This window comes from Molothrus aeneus, chromosome 15 (genome assembly GCF_037042795.1).
Source record: "Molothrus aeneus isolate 106 chromosome 15, BPBGC_Maene_1.0, whole genome shotgun sequence".
Taxonomy (NCBI): domain Eukaryota; kingdom Metazoa; phylum Chordata; class Aves; order Passeriformes; family Icteridae; genus Molothrus; species Molothrus aeneus.
In genome coordinates, this window is record NC_089660.1 from 17,263,458 (window position 1) to 17,277,967 (window position 14,510).

The 14,510-nt window shown below is 57.3% G+C and overlaps 1 protein-coding gene across 1 annotated transcript; it reads right to left on the minus strand.

Moving 5' to 3' along the window:
* Positions 1-81: 81 nt before the first annotated feature.
* On the minus strand, positions 82-13,723 carry PCDH12 (protocadherin 12). Its single transcript, XM_066560467.1, has 5 exons — positions 13,675-13,723; positions 8,664-11,419; positions 8,146-8,240; positions 6,843-7,030; positions 82-690 (listed from the first exon to the last, which is right to left on the minus strand). Exons 1-5 carry the CDS (start codon positions 13,721-13,723, stop codon positions 326-328), a joined length of 3,453 nt encoding a protein of 1,150 aa, XP_066416564.1. The 3' UTR covers positions 82-325.
* Between the last annotated feature and the right edge of the window lie 787 nt (positions 13,724-14,510).

The window sequence follows — 14,510 nt, forward strand, 5'->3', positions numbered from 1 at the left end:
CATGGATGTATCTCGCTGTGCTGTGGTTGTTCTCACAACCCCCTTGCCTGGGCCTGTCCTGGGAGGAAAGGCCCTCCTGCTGCTGGGTGGGATGGGAGGCTGGCAGAGCATTGGGAGAGCAGGGTGGGAGAGGAGGAAGGCAAGGACACACAGCTGGAGGGGAACTAAAGGTGAAATCAGTTGTGGAGAAATTCAGTGGGGCGAGACAAAGGAAGGAATACACCTGTCTAGGGCATGGGTCATACAGTGACCCTGCTGGGGCTGGGGATAGGGCTGGGCACCCCAAATCTCTGACTGTTCTCTCCCTGCCACAGCCACTGAGCTGCTACAGCCCTGGAGCAGCATCCCCCAGGCCCAGGCTGTGCCCACGGGCTGAGAGCTGCCGCAGCAGCCCCGCGCCCGCCTCGCTGTGCACCTGCACCTTCTGGGACAGGATCATCTCAAACAGGGTGCTCATCTCCGACAGGAAGGTGCTGGCCAGCCTCGTCCCACTGCCACCAGGGTCAGCCCCAGCACCTTTGCCAAAGGTCTCAAAGGTCCTCGGTTTCTCCTGCCTTGCAGCTTCCTCATCCTCGGGGGAGCGCGGCGAGTCGGGGCAGAAGACGTTGTCCTTGTAGCTGCTGGTGAGGGGCAGGGACAGCCGGGCCACCCACTCTGGGTCTGCAGCTGTCAGCCTCTTGAGAGCCAGCTCTGGGGAGGGACAGCACAGCAGAGAACAGGGGGGGAGATAGATTGATAAAAATACTGATAAATGAAAATATCTAAAATCAGCTGACAGACATGACTGAAAACAGATCACCAGTGACACCATGCAAACCAGCAGCTTAAAAAAGCCACAGTAGAACTGGTTTGAAACTACTGGTGGTTTTGTTTTGTTTTTAATATAATAGCCATTAGAATCACTGTGCATTCTCATTTGTTGCAGTCTCAATTGGCACTTCACTAAATTGTTAGCAAAGCCTGAGAGAGGGAGGGTTCAGGACTGGCTGAAGGGGAGCAGACAATGAAAAGCTTTCCAGGGGGAAGTGTTGGACACAAAGATAGTGGACTTCCCTTCAGGGTCACTCCAGGGTGGGAATTTGCTGCTAAGGAGGCAGATTGAGACCGAAAAGAAATGGGTTACTGTGAAAACAATAACACCAGAATGAAATTCTGGATTATAAAATGCACAGCTGGATGGTTGGAGACTGGGACTGAACAATTGAGCTCTAAAGTAGTTGTTCCTCGATTGGAAACAGCTGAGGAGCAGGGGGCGCCTGGGCTGGGGGCTGGGGCAGGCTCGTTAGTGCAGCAGAAATTTGATTGTGGCCCACAATGGGCAACTGGAATCACACAGAGGACTCAGAGCATTCCCTGCTGACAGGGAGGCACAGCCAGGGTGGATTGTTATGGGTCTGATTAGGGGAATTACACACAAATCTGATTATCCATCTGTGGGAGAGGGAGCTGAAACCACACCAGCAGGGAAAACTCTGGAGATGAAACCAGGAGTGATCCAGGCTCACACAATGGAGACCCCAAGAGCTGGGGGTTGCTGCTCCTAAGGAAGCAAGTGCTCTCCAGGGATCTGACTGCAACCTGTCATTAGTCTGAGGAGATATGCGCCAGCAGAGGAAATCTTTATGCTTAAAATAGTGTTGGCAAGAGAAGAAGTGATTATAGATGTCCATGAATAAACATCTCCTGGAAAATAAAGGAAGGACCCCATAGCAGGGAGAGCCTGGAATAGCTTCCTCGTCAGACAGCAGGAAGGGGAATAGGGATTCTTGTTTTTTGAGGTAGCTGGTAAACAAGAGGCCGTGCTGTGGTGCACAGAGGCTGCATTCCAGCCCCTCATTGTTCCTTCCCAAAGCACATCCCAGAACCTCAGGGGAGTTCAGAGCAACCAGTCAGTTTAGGAAAGGGGTTGGGAGCCCCAAAACCTCACTGGTAACAAAACCCAGCAGTCCCAGGGTGGCAAGGGCTGGTGTCACTGTAGTAATAATAATTGTGTGGCTCTGACTAAAAAGTGGCATCTGAAAAGGAGGGTCCCCATTCCAATGCTCTTATCCTGCTAATTCCAGAGGGTGGTCAATACCCTGCCACAGCTGGGACCTGGGATCTGCAGTCAGTGACTGAGACAAGGCTCCTCCCTCAGCCAGCCAAGCAATTGCTCCTTTTTCTCTGGAAAACAACTGCCCTGGCATGGGCTGGGGGAGTGAGCTGGGACTTCAGCCTGGTAAGGAGAGAAGGGCAGGTACATCCCTTAGATTTTTGTTTCAGCTGGAGCCCCAAAATTCTTTTGTGTTGCTTCACATCCAGGGCTTCTTTCTGCAATCTCAGTATTTGAGTTGCAGTGATTGTTCCTTGAGACATCACCCAAGTGTGCTGCAGGTTTTGCTGTAAAATATGCAGTTTTCTCCTCCCCAGTCTGCAAGAAGCCACCTCATTCCCTGAATATTTGGCTGCCTCAGCTCTGGAGCAGGGTACAACTGGTCTGCTCTCTGCAGGGAGAGCTGGGCTGACGGTCCCATGGCCATGAAAACCTCATAATTAGGTATGTTTAATTTGACCAATAACTCTTTACTGCCTTGTTTTAATGGTGTTTGGGGAGCAGGGGTTGTTTTTATCATCCATAAAGTTCTATCTCTCATCTGCTGCTGGGAGTGCTGTGCTGGGCTGCTGGGGGATCAGAGCTAACAGACGGTGCTGCGAGTTCATCCCACAACATCAACAATCCCAGAGCTGCCCGGGATTGCAGTCCCCCGCTGGGAACAGCACAAAGGCCCAGCCAGCCTCAGCCAGCTGTTAGGATGCTCCTGAGCACCAGCAGTGCTTCCTTCCTCCCTCTCAGGATGCAAGTCCACAGCTCTGTTTGTGTCTGGGAGAGGAGGAAGGAGGCCGGCAGCTCCGGCGGCTGCGCTCGGCTGCCTCTGCGGGCAGCTCTGGGCTCCTGGGGCAGCTCTGAGCTCCTGAGGAAGGTTTGCAGGTCGGGAACACATCAGCCTCTGGGCATGGCCAGCAGGAATCCACACAGCCTCAGCATTCCCTGCTGGCATGGAGCTGCCCAGGGAAGTGGTGGAATCATCACCCCAGGAATGGGGATGTGGCACTGGGGACATGGGTCACTGGTGGACATGGCAGTGCTGGGGAACAATGGTCTGGGAGGGCTTTTCCAGCCCTAATGATCCTATGGAATCCCAGGAATTTGGCCAAAAGGATGATTTTCCTGTCAGATCCAAGGATCATGGGAGATGGCACCTCACCATAGCTCTGATTTTCTATCCTTGCGTGGGCAGGACTGGATTCAGAGCTGCTGGGCAGCTCCCCCAGTCCCTTTTCTGGGATCAGGGCATGTCAGTGCACCTGGGATGGAGCTGGGGCTCCTCTTGGCTCCCTGCTCTTGGCTGCAGGACCTCAGAATCCAAGGAAACTTTTAAGTCTCAGCCTTTCCTTTGTTTGCTCCTTACTGGAATAAAAGAGCAGGGAGGCAAAGGGGGAGAAGCAGCAGGTTCTGCCTCAAAGGAAGAGCACCAAAAATGCCCAGCTCTGGAATTCAAACCACCCCAGCAGCAAAGCTCAATGAGTTTCTCTTCTGTGGAGGAGCACAGAGGCTCCACAATGAAATTTCTGCTACAGGACATGAGTCAGCCCAACTCTTTCAAATTGAAATGCCAAGAGAGGAGATTTTTAGAACAAATCAATAAAAGGAACATGTAGAAAATGTCAGGCCCAGATGGTATTCACCCCGGAGTGCCAGAGGAACTCAGTTATGAAATTGCCTGGTTTATTAGCTGCTGTTCATTAACTACTGCTTCAAATGAATGCAGGATCAGAGGGAGGGGAGGTGGAAATGGTGACAGGAGTTTTTAAGTATGTGAAGGTGAACCCAGCCCAGGCAGATTCAGAGAAATCCTTCTGTGCAAGGCTCAGCAGAGAGAGCCATGGAGCTGCTGCTCCCAGAGGAACCACCTGACATTGTCACATGGGGAATTGTGTTCTGGAAATTTGGAAGGGCTGCATGGAGAGTCCTGGATGACTTTGGACAAGGGTCTGGAGTGCCAGGACAAGGGAAGGCTTCCCAAAGCCAGAGGGCAGTGCTGGATGGGATACTGGGTGGGAATTGTTCCCTGGGAGGGTGGGGAGACCCTGGCACAGGGTGCCCAGAGCAGCTGTGGCTACCCTGGACCCCTGGCAGTGTCTGAGGCAGGTTGGACAATGGGGCTTGGAGCAGCCTGGGACAGTGGGAGGCGTCCCTGCCATGGCAAGGGGTGGAATGGGATGGGCTTTAAGGTCACTTCCAACCCACACTTCCCTTTAAGGTCCCTTCCAACCCAACAATTCCAGCATTCAATTCTGTGAAGGCAGAGGTCACCTGAGCTGATGGAACAGCACCAGCCAGGCTTGCAGAGGACCTGAGCTGTGCCTGAATTTACAGCCAGGTTCTGTAGGGACTAATATGTGTTAAAAGCTGGGAAGTGATGGTAGGAATAATTAATCTTCCTCACCAAGGGAGGTCATTAGCAGAGTCCCAGAGTATCTGCTCAACACAGTGATAAATGATATGGCAAGGGGACAATGTTGGTGTTGACTCCACTAAAACACCCAAAAGCAGAGGGTTGCTGAAGGACCTGATAATGCTGACTGCCATGAGCAAAATGTGGCTGGTGAATTTCTGTGTCCCCAACTGTCAGATAATTGTCACAGGGAACAACGACCTGTCATGTGTTGATGGCTCTCCCTCAACGCAGAGGAGAGATTTGGGAGCCACAACAAACAGGGCTCAGCATGGAGCTTGGGCAGGACAGGAATGAGGAACTGTGGTGGTTTGACAGGAAATGTGTTTTTTGGGATGCTGTGTTTTGGGCCAATGGATATTCAGACTTTAATATTGGCATTTAACCTGGCCATTGGGACTTGGACACGCCTCTGAGAACACGGGGTTAAAAGCAGAGCTCTCCCCTGGGAGGGTCCTCTTGGGTTTCTGGCGGGAAAGAGTTCGGGTCTCTCCCCCGGCCCAGCTGCTGGCTGGGCAGGGGGAGGGGAAAGCCATGTGGCCGGGAGAGGTAGGCCTGAGCCCCGGGGTGGAAGGGTGAGAGAGAGAGAGAGAGAGACACCGGGAGCCATCGGGCAGCCCCCCCTGAGAGACACAGAGAGAGAGAGAGAGAGAGAGAGCCGCTGCCTGGGACTGTAACCTTGAAGCTTGATAAACATGGGCCTGTGCCGGCAGCACGGCTGGGACGGAGAAGAGGGGGGGGTTCAGCCGGCCGCTTGTAGGAGCTTTTAACCCCTTTTTAGAGAATGAGAACTTTACAGAACATTGACCTTTCCTAGAAGATAGAGTGGAAGATGAGGAAGGAAATGGGCCAGTGTGAGAGAGGTCTGGGCGAGTGAGAGATAGTAGAAGAATAGAGAAGAATCCTAGTGGGAAGAGATGATGGAATAGCTTTTGGCTGGACTCTTTTTGTATAGCCATGGACAGAACCATGTTCCTTGTGATACAGAGACTGCATTCTAGGGGGAGGCAATGGCCTCAGAACCAATAGAGTTCAGTGTTGATGCCCCTCGGCCCCAGGGGGTGAAAATATGGGGGGGACAGGTGTCCCAAAAGAGAGATTGTTTGTGATACAGAGACTGCTCAGTGTTGATGCCCCTCGGCCCCAGGGGGTGAAAAAATATGGGGGGGACAGGTGTCCCAAAGGAGAAATTGTGGGGACAGGTGTCCCAAAAGAGAGGCTGTGCCTTTTTTTTAGATCGAGACAGAGCATCCTTAAAAGACAACCCTAGAAGCAGTTCTGGTCCGTGTTCAGTGGTGAGAGCACTGGACATGAAAAAGAAGAAGTCATGATGGCAGATGTACTCCAGGCGGTGCCACGAGTGACACAGAAACACACGAGGCTTCAGCTGTGTTTCCAGGGGAAGCCCATGGTACAAGAAAGACTCCTCTCCTCTTGATGAACTGAAGATTGATTGTCTAAAAGGTGCTGCTGGACCGAGAGTTGGTGATTTGAAGAACAAATGTATTGAGTTAGAAATTTGGTGGGGAGAGGAAGAAATGCACTTGTGAAGTTTTCATTTTCCCTGTGTGTGTGTTCCTTTTTATCTGTAGTTGTAGAGTAGTTAATAAAGTTCTGGTTCTTTTTCCCTAAGTAAGAGCCTGCTTTGCTTATTCCTAGTCACATCTCACAGCAGAAACCAGAGAGAAAGTATCTTCATGGAAGCACTGGCATTGTGCCAGTGTCAAACCATGACAGGAACACACCAGAAAACCTCCTTGTACCCCCAGTGGATCCTAAACACTGCACAATTCTGGTCACACATCTCAAAAAAGATAAAATTAGCAGCAGGTTGGTCACAAGAGATGAAGAGGAAGGAGGACCCAGTGGGGCTCTGAGGGTAGATAACATCTTGAGGGGTTTAACAAGGACAAGTGTCCACCTTTTTCACTCTGCATGGACCAGGAGACCATGAAGGGAGGGCTCAGGCCAGCGTGGGAAGCAGCTCACCAGCTGCAATGTGCAACTGGACCTCACCCCTCAGCAATGACAGAGGCCAAGCTCACACATCACTAAACCCTAAACCTCAGCAGACACGTCCATGGGAGGGAAGAGCAGCCATAAACACATGGAAAGATCCAATGTGAAGCTCAGCAAATCCCTTGGCCTGCTACCAAAAGCCTGGGATGGTCCAGACATGCTGCCCCAAGCACTGCTCCTGCCAGAGCCACTCTGGGAGGTGCGACGTGCCCTGGCTGCTGCAGGCCAGCAGGACCTCCTGGATGGGGTCAGTGTGGGTTACCTGAGGAGATCCCACTGCTGCAGCCCCCCCAGCCCCAGCCTGTCCCAGCAGCGAGGTCACCTCACCTGCCTGTGGCTCCAGGAGGGTCTCCAGCTCCTCTCCCACGAGCTGCTGCACGGAGAGCTCGAAGGCGCTGTCGCAGTCGCGGTCCCCGGCCTCGCTCTCGCCGTGCCCGCTGTCCTTGGTGCTCAGGCAGTCCATGTCCAGCCCTGTGTCCAGCCCCGTGTCCAGCCCCGTGTCCAGCCCTGCAGCCCTGCCAGAGGTCACAACACCCAGGTCACTTCAGCCCCAATGAGCCCTTGGAAGGGTCTCTATCTCCCCAAAATGCCCCAGAGAGGGGCTCTGGGCACCCTCCCCGTGCACCACCCACAGAACCAAGGACATTTCGAGTGCCCATCAGTTAATGAGGTTTGGGGGGTTGCTCCACATTGCTTGCCTGAAAGGGTTTTTATCCTTCTGCAGCAAGATCAGAGAACCACAGAAAGGTTGGAAGGGACCTTAAAGCCCATCTCATTCCACCCCCTGCCACGGCAGGGACACCCTCCATAATCCCAGGTTGCTCCAAGTCCCACCCAACCTGGTCTGGAACACTTCCAGGGATCTAGGGGCATATCCTGAGCAAACAGGGATTTGCTGGCTCCTCCCCATTAATTCATAGGAGCTTCCCCCTTGCAGGACCAGGTGAGGAGCACCCCAGATACCCTGAAGCTGCTCTCCCTCCCTCTCCATCCTCTGCAGCTGCAGGTGAGAAAGGTGGAGAAAGCTGTGTCTGCCTATGGCCTGGCCAGGTGGGGACAGAGGGACGTGGCAAGGCAGTGACGAAGACTCAGCATCCTCAGGAGTGTGCACCCAGAGCACACAGCATAATTTAATGGGAACACCATGAAGTTTGGGGATATCTTTAGCACATAGATGGGATATCTCAGTGCCTCCAGCCCTGCTGCAGTTCCTCACTCATCTGCCCCCTGGCACAGGGTCAGGTGTCCCAAACTCATGTTGACAGGCACTAAGTGTCCAAAGCCATGAGAACATTCATTCTTGTGCTGCTGCCTCCAGAGCTGGGCCCCTCTGTGCTCCTGAGCACCCAGAACCATCAGAGTTCTTGGCAAGGGATGGCCCATGGCCATGGAAGAGCTCCGGTGAGTATGGAGGGACCTGCCAAAGGTACCCCAGGAAGGAGGCAAAGAGCAGCTGGACACGACTGGAAGCCAGGACCAGAGGAGCACAACCTGTCATTGAAGGGAGAACCTCCAAACTCAGGAGATGAGGCTTTTCTTTGTGTGTCTCTGCCCCCAGAGGTTTTGGCCTGGTGGGGCTGGGGCAGGGGAAGGGGGCGTGGGGAAGGGAAGTGCTGGGAGCCAGCCTTACCTGCTGCCGTTCTTGGCCGTGTACTTGTTTCCCCTGTAGTTTGTTTTGGGCTGGAACTGGCCCTGGTGCAGCAGGGAGAGCAGCTGGGAGATTTGCTGCAAGGCAGGAAAAGCCTGTTGAGCCCCGGGCTGGCCACTCAAGCTGCTTCCTGCCAGGACGTCCCTCCGAATCCCCCGGCCTTTTTATAGCGTTTCCTCCTCCCGCAGATGGCTCAGCATCCCCACACCGGGGGAAAAACAAGCGCTGGGCAGCCCACCTGGGCCCGAGCTTCCCCTGCAGCCCTCCTGCTGCTCCTGTCCCTGGGATTGTCCCCTTGTCACACCCTGTGACAGCCCCACTCCCGCCTGTCCTGCTGGGGTGACCCTGCTGGGTGGGGGGTGTTCATCCTACCCAGGCCTGGGGAAGAGACCAAGCAAAGACCCTCAGGCTGCACATTCCCACCTCGCCAGGCTGGGCACGGCCCAGGCAAGGAAGGGCTGGAGGTGCCCACGCTCGGGAGCGCCCGGAGCGGCTCCTACCTGCACTGGGGGCGACTCCATGGAGAACTCCCCGGTCGGGCTCTGCTCCGCCAGGGCCACCAGCGACAGCCGGACCAGGCTCCTGAGGATCTGCTGGTGCGGCTGGGGCTGCCCGGGTCCCCCCGCACCCACGGGCTGCTCGGCTGGCACTCGGGGCTCTCCCATGGGTGGCTTCACCAAGCTCTTGCCGTGCGGCGGTGCCTCCGCGGGGGCCGCAGCCTCCCTCACGGCGTGCTTGGCTCTGTGGGGCGGGCAGGGCCGGCGCTGCAGGACGGGCAGCTCCAAGGTGCCCTGCGGCTCCTCCGAGCCCTTTTGTGTCCTCTGATTCCTCAGGGTCCTGTAGAGAGTGGGGGTGAGGTGCAGGGGACTCTGCGGGGACCCCCCGGCCGCAGGGGTGGCTGTGTCGGGCTGCTCCTCCTGGCAGGCCCGGGGGGGCTCGGGCTCCCGGGGGCGGCCCCGGAGCAGCGGCACCAGGTGGATGTCGGCCTTCTGGATCTGCCTGTGCGGCTTCTTGAGCTGCTGCTGCCTGCGGGCGTCCTCTGCCTCCCGGCAGTTGTAGGCCATGCCGTCCTTCTTGTCCTTCTTGCGCAGGGACAGGGTCAGCGCCAGCAGCAGCAGGCAGCCGCCCAGCAGAGCGGCCAGGCAGATGAGCAGCAGCACGGAGAGGCTGGGCCAGCCGGGATCCCGCGCTGACATCTTGGAGAAGGCCCCGTGCCGCCGGAACAGCAAGCGGAGCCGGGCCAGGGTGTGCAGGGGGGTGTCCCCCTGGTCACTCACCCGCACCAGCAGCTCCCGCTGGCTGCCGGCCAGGCTGCTGGCATTGCTGGCATTGAGGGACACCTGCCCCAGGAGCGGGTCCAGGATGAAGAGCCTGGCATCATCCCCACCCACCAGATCATACCGGAGAGCCCCGTTGGTGCCGGAGTCCACATCCCTGGCCACGATGGTGAAGAGGAAAGGGTTGGCAGGGCACGACATGAGTGTGGAATTGGTCACTGCCGCAGCCCCCTGGGTGCTCCCATTCCCAGGGACCACCCAGCAGCAGCCGGTGTCCACATTGACCAGGACAGAGAGCGTGGCCACCCCTCCCACCAGCGCTGGCGTGGTGATGATGGGTGCATTGTCGTTCCGGTCAAGCACAGCCAGCCTGATGGAGATGTTGGATGCCAGCTTGGGATGCCCTCCATCCTCTGCTGTCACCAGGAACTCCAGGCTCCTCATCTGCTCATAATCAAAAGCTTGGAGGGCAAAAATGTCTCCAGTCATGGGGTCGACTGAGACCAACCCCAAAGCAGAGGGGTCCAGGATCCTGTAGGTGACTTTCCCATTGGAGCCCAGGTCAGGGTCAGTGGCACGGACAGTGAGCAGGAAGGCAGGTGCTTCACCATTCTCAGCAACAGCAGCCTCGTAGGCAGCCTTCTCAAAGGCTGGGGCGTTGTCATTGACGTCGCTGATGCAGATGGTGAGGTGTTTCAGCACGGCCAGGGACAGGTCCCCCATGTCCCGCACCACCAGCGTCAGGTTGTACTCGGCACGCCGCTCGCGGTCCAGCGAGGCGTTGGTCAGCAGCGCAAAGCTGTGGCTGTTGGTCCTCTTCAGCCTGAAGTGCTCATAGCCCTGGCTGAGGGAGCAGAGCACTTGCCCATTACTTCCCGAGTCAGGGTCACTGGCTGTCACCAGGGCCACAAAGCTGTCCTTGGGAAGGGCCTCGGACAGCACGGGCTCCCGTGCGGCCCAGGTGACGTGGACATCGGGAGCGTTGTCGTTGACATCCAGGACCTTGACCAGGACCTTGCAGTGCGCCGGGATGGGGTTGGCGCCCAGGTCCCGCGCCTGCACATCCAGCTCATAGGCATGGGTCTCCTCGTAGTCCAGAGGGAGCCTCAGGAGGATGCTGCCCGTGCGAGCATCAATGCTGAAGGTGCTCAGCACCTCGGGGGGCGCGTGCCTGCTCAGGCTGTACTCAATCTCCCCGTTGGGACCCTGGTCAGGGTCAGTGGCCGTGACCGTCACAAGGAAGGTCCCGGGCTGGGCATCCTCCCGAACCTCCACCATCAGGGAGCTCTCTGCAAACACGGGGCTGTTGTCATTGGAGTCGAGGACAATGACTTTAATCAAAGCAGTACCTGATTTTGGTGGCTCCCCGTGATCAGTGGCCGTCAGCACGAGGTCAAAGGAGGAGTGCAGCTCTCGGTCCACCTCCTTAACCACGACGAGCTCCGCGTGCCTCGTCCCATCAGAGCTGGAGACGACCTCCAGAGCAAAGTGCTCGCTGGGGGAGAGGGCATAGGAACAGCGGGCGTTGGGCCCAGCGTCAGCATCCAGGGCTCGATCCAGCGGGATCCGCGTCCGCAGGGATGCGCTCTCCGAGATCTCCAGCTCCAGCTCGGGCATGGGGAACCGTGGTGCGTTGTCGTTGACGTCCATCACCTGAACCTCCACGTGGATCAGGGCCGGGTTCTGGGCGGCCAGCACGTCGAAGGACACCCAGCAGGGATCACTGTGGCGGCACAGCTGCTCCCTGTCCACCCGCCCGGCCGTGCTGAGCACCCCATCCCCGCTGCCCACGTGCAGCGGGAACCTCCCGGGGGTCCCCATCAGCTGGAAGGTCTCGGCCGCCTCGCCGCTCTCGCCGCCCTCAAAGTGCTCGGCCAGGCTCCCGATGACAGTTCCCGGGGGCACCTCCTCCAGCACCCGGTACTGCACCGTGAACGTGGCCACCTCCTGGGCATCGGCGCTCAGGAACAGGTACCACCACCAGAGCGCCGGCAACCGCAGCGCCGAGCGGCTCAGCCCCAGCACGCTGCTGGCAGAGCCCCCGCGGCCCCGCCGCGCTGCCATGGGCTGTCCCGCCGGCCACCGCATCCCCGGAGAGTCCTCAGGGCCACCGCAGGGCCTCGGCATCCTCTCCCATCTCCGAGGGCCGTGGGCTCCAGCCAGAGCTTGGAAAGGAGGGGAAATCACAAGCAGGGCTGGTGGTTGTTCCCCGCGCTGCCATCACCGGGGCTCCCCGGGCCGGGACAGCCCGGAGCGGAGGGACCGTCCCCGGAGCAGCCACCGGCCAGCTGGCCGGGCTGGGGATGGAGCAGCAGACATCCTATGGAAACCCCACCTACAGGAAAAGGGAGGACCGGGCTGGTACAATGCCGGGGCGGGGTGGGGGCTCGTGGGGCGGCACGGGCCCGGCAGTGAGAAGGTGTGGAAGTGCCCTCCGATCCCAGCCTGGGGGCACCGTCACCTGCAGAGCACAGTGCCCAGAAGGTGGGATTCCTGCAGGCCCTGACCCACCACAAACCTCTTGTGCTTCCAGAAGAGGTGATGGACTCCTGCTTCTTCATTGACCCAAAGCCTTGTTCTCCACACTTCTACATCTCAGACTTTGACATATTCTCATTTTGTCTAAATCCAAGTGCAATCCCTGCTCCTTGCTCTGCCTTTGGAGGGCGATGAGCCCAAGTCACCTTTCCCAGTACAAAGGTGATGATGTCACCAGTTCCAGCTGGACACACCAAAATGAGCTGATGAATCAGCAGGAGCGTGGCCACACCAAACACAGCCCGGAGGGCATGAGGGAAGGAGGGAGGTGCTGGCAGACACAGCCTGTGTCCATTCAGTCCTCTCCCCGTCCCTGCATCCGGCTGTCCTGGCTGCTCCCTCTCTTGGCACGTGCTCCATCCCAGCTTGGCTCAGCACTGATTTCCCTGGCGTCACTCCTGCACCATCAAATCCCTTCTTGGCCTTATTTCAGCACCTCACCCTGAGCCCCTACCTTCAGGCTGCCCAGCTGTTGCACTGGTATCACCACATCTGGCCAGCTGTGCACACACAGGTAGCACAGCCTGAAGGTGTTCCACATATTCTTCCTGAGCCTGCAGAGCCCCCAGACCCCAGGCTGGGTTTACTTTGGTCTCGAGGCAACAGAAGAAGGCATTCAGGACAGGGAAGGTCGTGTGGAACTTTCCCTGGCTGTTCTGGAGCATCCTCAAGGTGTAGTTGGAGCCCCACCAGCCACATCATCTTTGTGTCTCCACACCTTCCAGGCAGCCTCCAGCAGCCTTTGGTGTCCTGTGCCCACCTCGCCCTCTCCTCTTGCTTTTCCAGCCTTGATGGGCACCCCTGTCCCCCCCAGCCTATTCCCATCCCTCCCAGCTCCCCTCACCACTCTGGATTCCCCAGGTGAGGCTCCACTGTCATCACTTTTCTTTGCCGTGGTGAATTTTGGTGCCCCAAAGAGCAGCAAAGCCAAAGCCACCCCCAGTGCCACGAGCTGTGCCCTCAGCACAGCGGGAGGAAGGGACGGTGCTGCGGGGGGTGGCCGGAGCCCGGTGCTATTCCTGGGCTCGGCCCCAGCTCCAGGTGACCTTTGCCAAGTCATTTCCCTGCTTTGTGCTCGCGCTTCCTCCTGCGCGGCCCGGGGCTCTCCCGGAGGGATGATCCGCCTGCTCCCGCCCTCTCCCGCTGCCCGCGGAGCTCGGGCTGGAGAAGCGGATGTCTCACAGCCCGTGCCCGATTTTGGGAGGGGAGGTGGGAAAGCTGCTTCCTTCTGCTGGGACTGTTATCCCTCCACCTCGCGGTTTTTAATGCTTTTCCTTTTCAGGGATGGAGCAGAACAGAAGAACCACGCTGGAACATCACAAGGGAAAGGAAATAAATATGACACCCCAGGACTGTGAGAGTTCCCTGAGGAGCCCTGCCTGGAGTTTCCTTCCCCCATCACCTCCCAGAACCAGTCACTACCCCCAGTGCCCGAGTTTAACCCATCACTGCCACCACAGGAGGTGAATTCCCCCGACTCCAGCACCCACCTGCCAGACCCCACTTGCTGCCATGCCCCCCCCTCAGCTGGGAAGATTCCAAACCTCCAAACCACTCATTTTTCTCCCCAAAGACAGGGACCAGGTGGAATTTTGAGTACCAGTTTGCTCAGGGAAAGGCTGGGAGGAGAAATTACTGTCACCAGGCTTTGAGCCCCCTGAGCACTGTCCCCAGCCTGGCCGTACAGATCCCAGCACTGGTGACAGGTCTGGCCTGCCCAGGAGGAGCTGGAGGAGCTCCTGCATGAATTATTGATGATTCTTCAGGAATAAACCCCTACAGACCAGGCCTGTGACCCTGAGCTAGCAGAACATTCCCAGCTGGCAGGAGGATGCTGCAAAAGCATGGCTGAGCTGCAAATCAGTGCTGTGGAGGGAGATGGACAGAAAGCTGCAAGAAAATAGGAAAGAAAAATGGGGTCGAGCTGAGACTTGCCAGAAGCACAGGCAGGGAAATGAGATCTGGTGCTAAAAACAAAACGTGTCTCCTCCTGTTTCCTGTTCACACCCCAGCAGGCTCCCGACGTGCTTCAGGACCTCCGTGGCCACTGTGGTGGCTACAAACACAAAAATCTTCCTCTAAGGTTTAGACTGCACCTGAACCCTTTCATTTAAAGCTCAGGAAGAGCCTCAGCTACACTGAATTCTTACAGCACTTCGTGCATTCACTGTGTGCAATGCTCCCTTCAGCTCCTGCCCGAGGCTGTCCGTGCCCAGAGCAGCTGGAAATGCCATTTTCAGGAGTGCCAACCTGGCTCTCTGCAGCTCAGCTGCTCTCCAGGCTCCAGAGCAGGGCACGGGCACACCCTGAGCTCCCAGGGGTGCAGAGCTGTGCTGGAGGCACCACTCTCCCTGTCCATCACCTGGCAGAGAGCAGCACCACCAGGTTATTTCAAGCTCCACTGCGCAGCTGGAGATCTTCAAACTTTGTCATTTTGGGCTGACACGGTGCTAGCCTGGGACCAGGAGCTGTGCCATAACAGCAGGGAGCAGAGGGCAGCTCGAAATGAGAGTGAAGAGGCTTTTTCACATC

Bases quoted from the DNA above. Each gene is read 5' to 3' on its own strand.
- PCDH12 (XM_066560467.1), bottom strand. From the start codon at position 13,723: ATGCAGGAGCTCCTCCAGCTCCTCCTGGGCAGGCCAGACCTGTCACCA. The intron at 11,420-13,674 runs TGCTGGGATCTG...CGGCGCTCTGGT, and splicing joins CAGGCCAGACCTGTCACCAG to GGTGGTACCTGTTCCTGAGC. The intron at 7,031-8,145 runs GTAAGGCTGGCT...GACCTCTGGCAG, and splicing joins ACGGCCAAGAACGGCAGCAG to GGCTGCAGGGCTGGACACGG.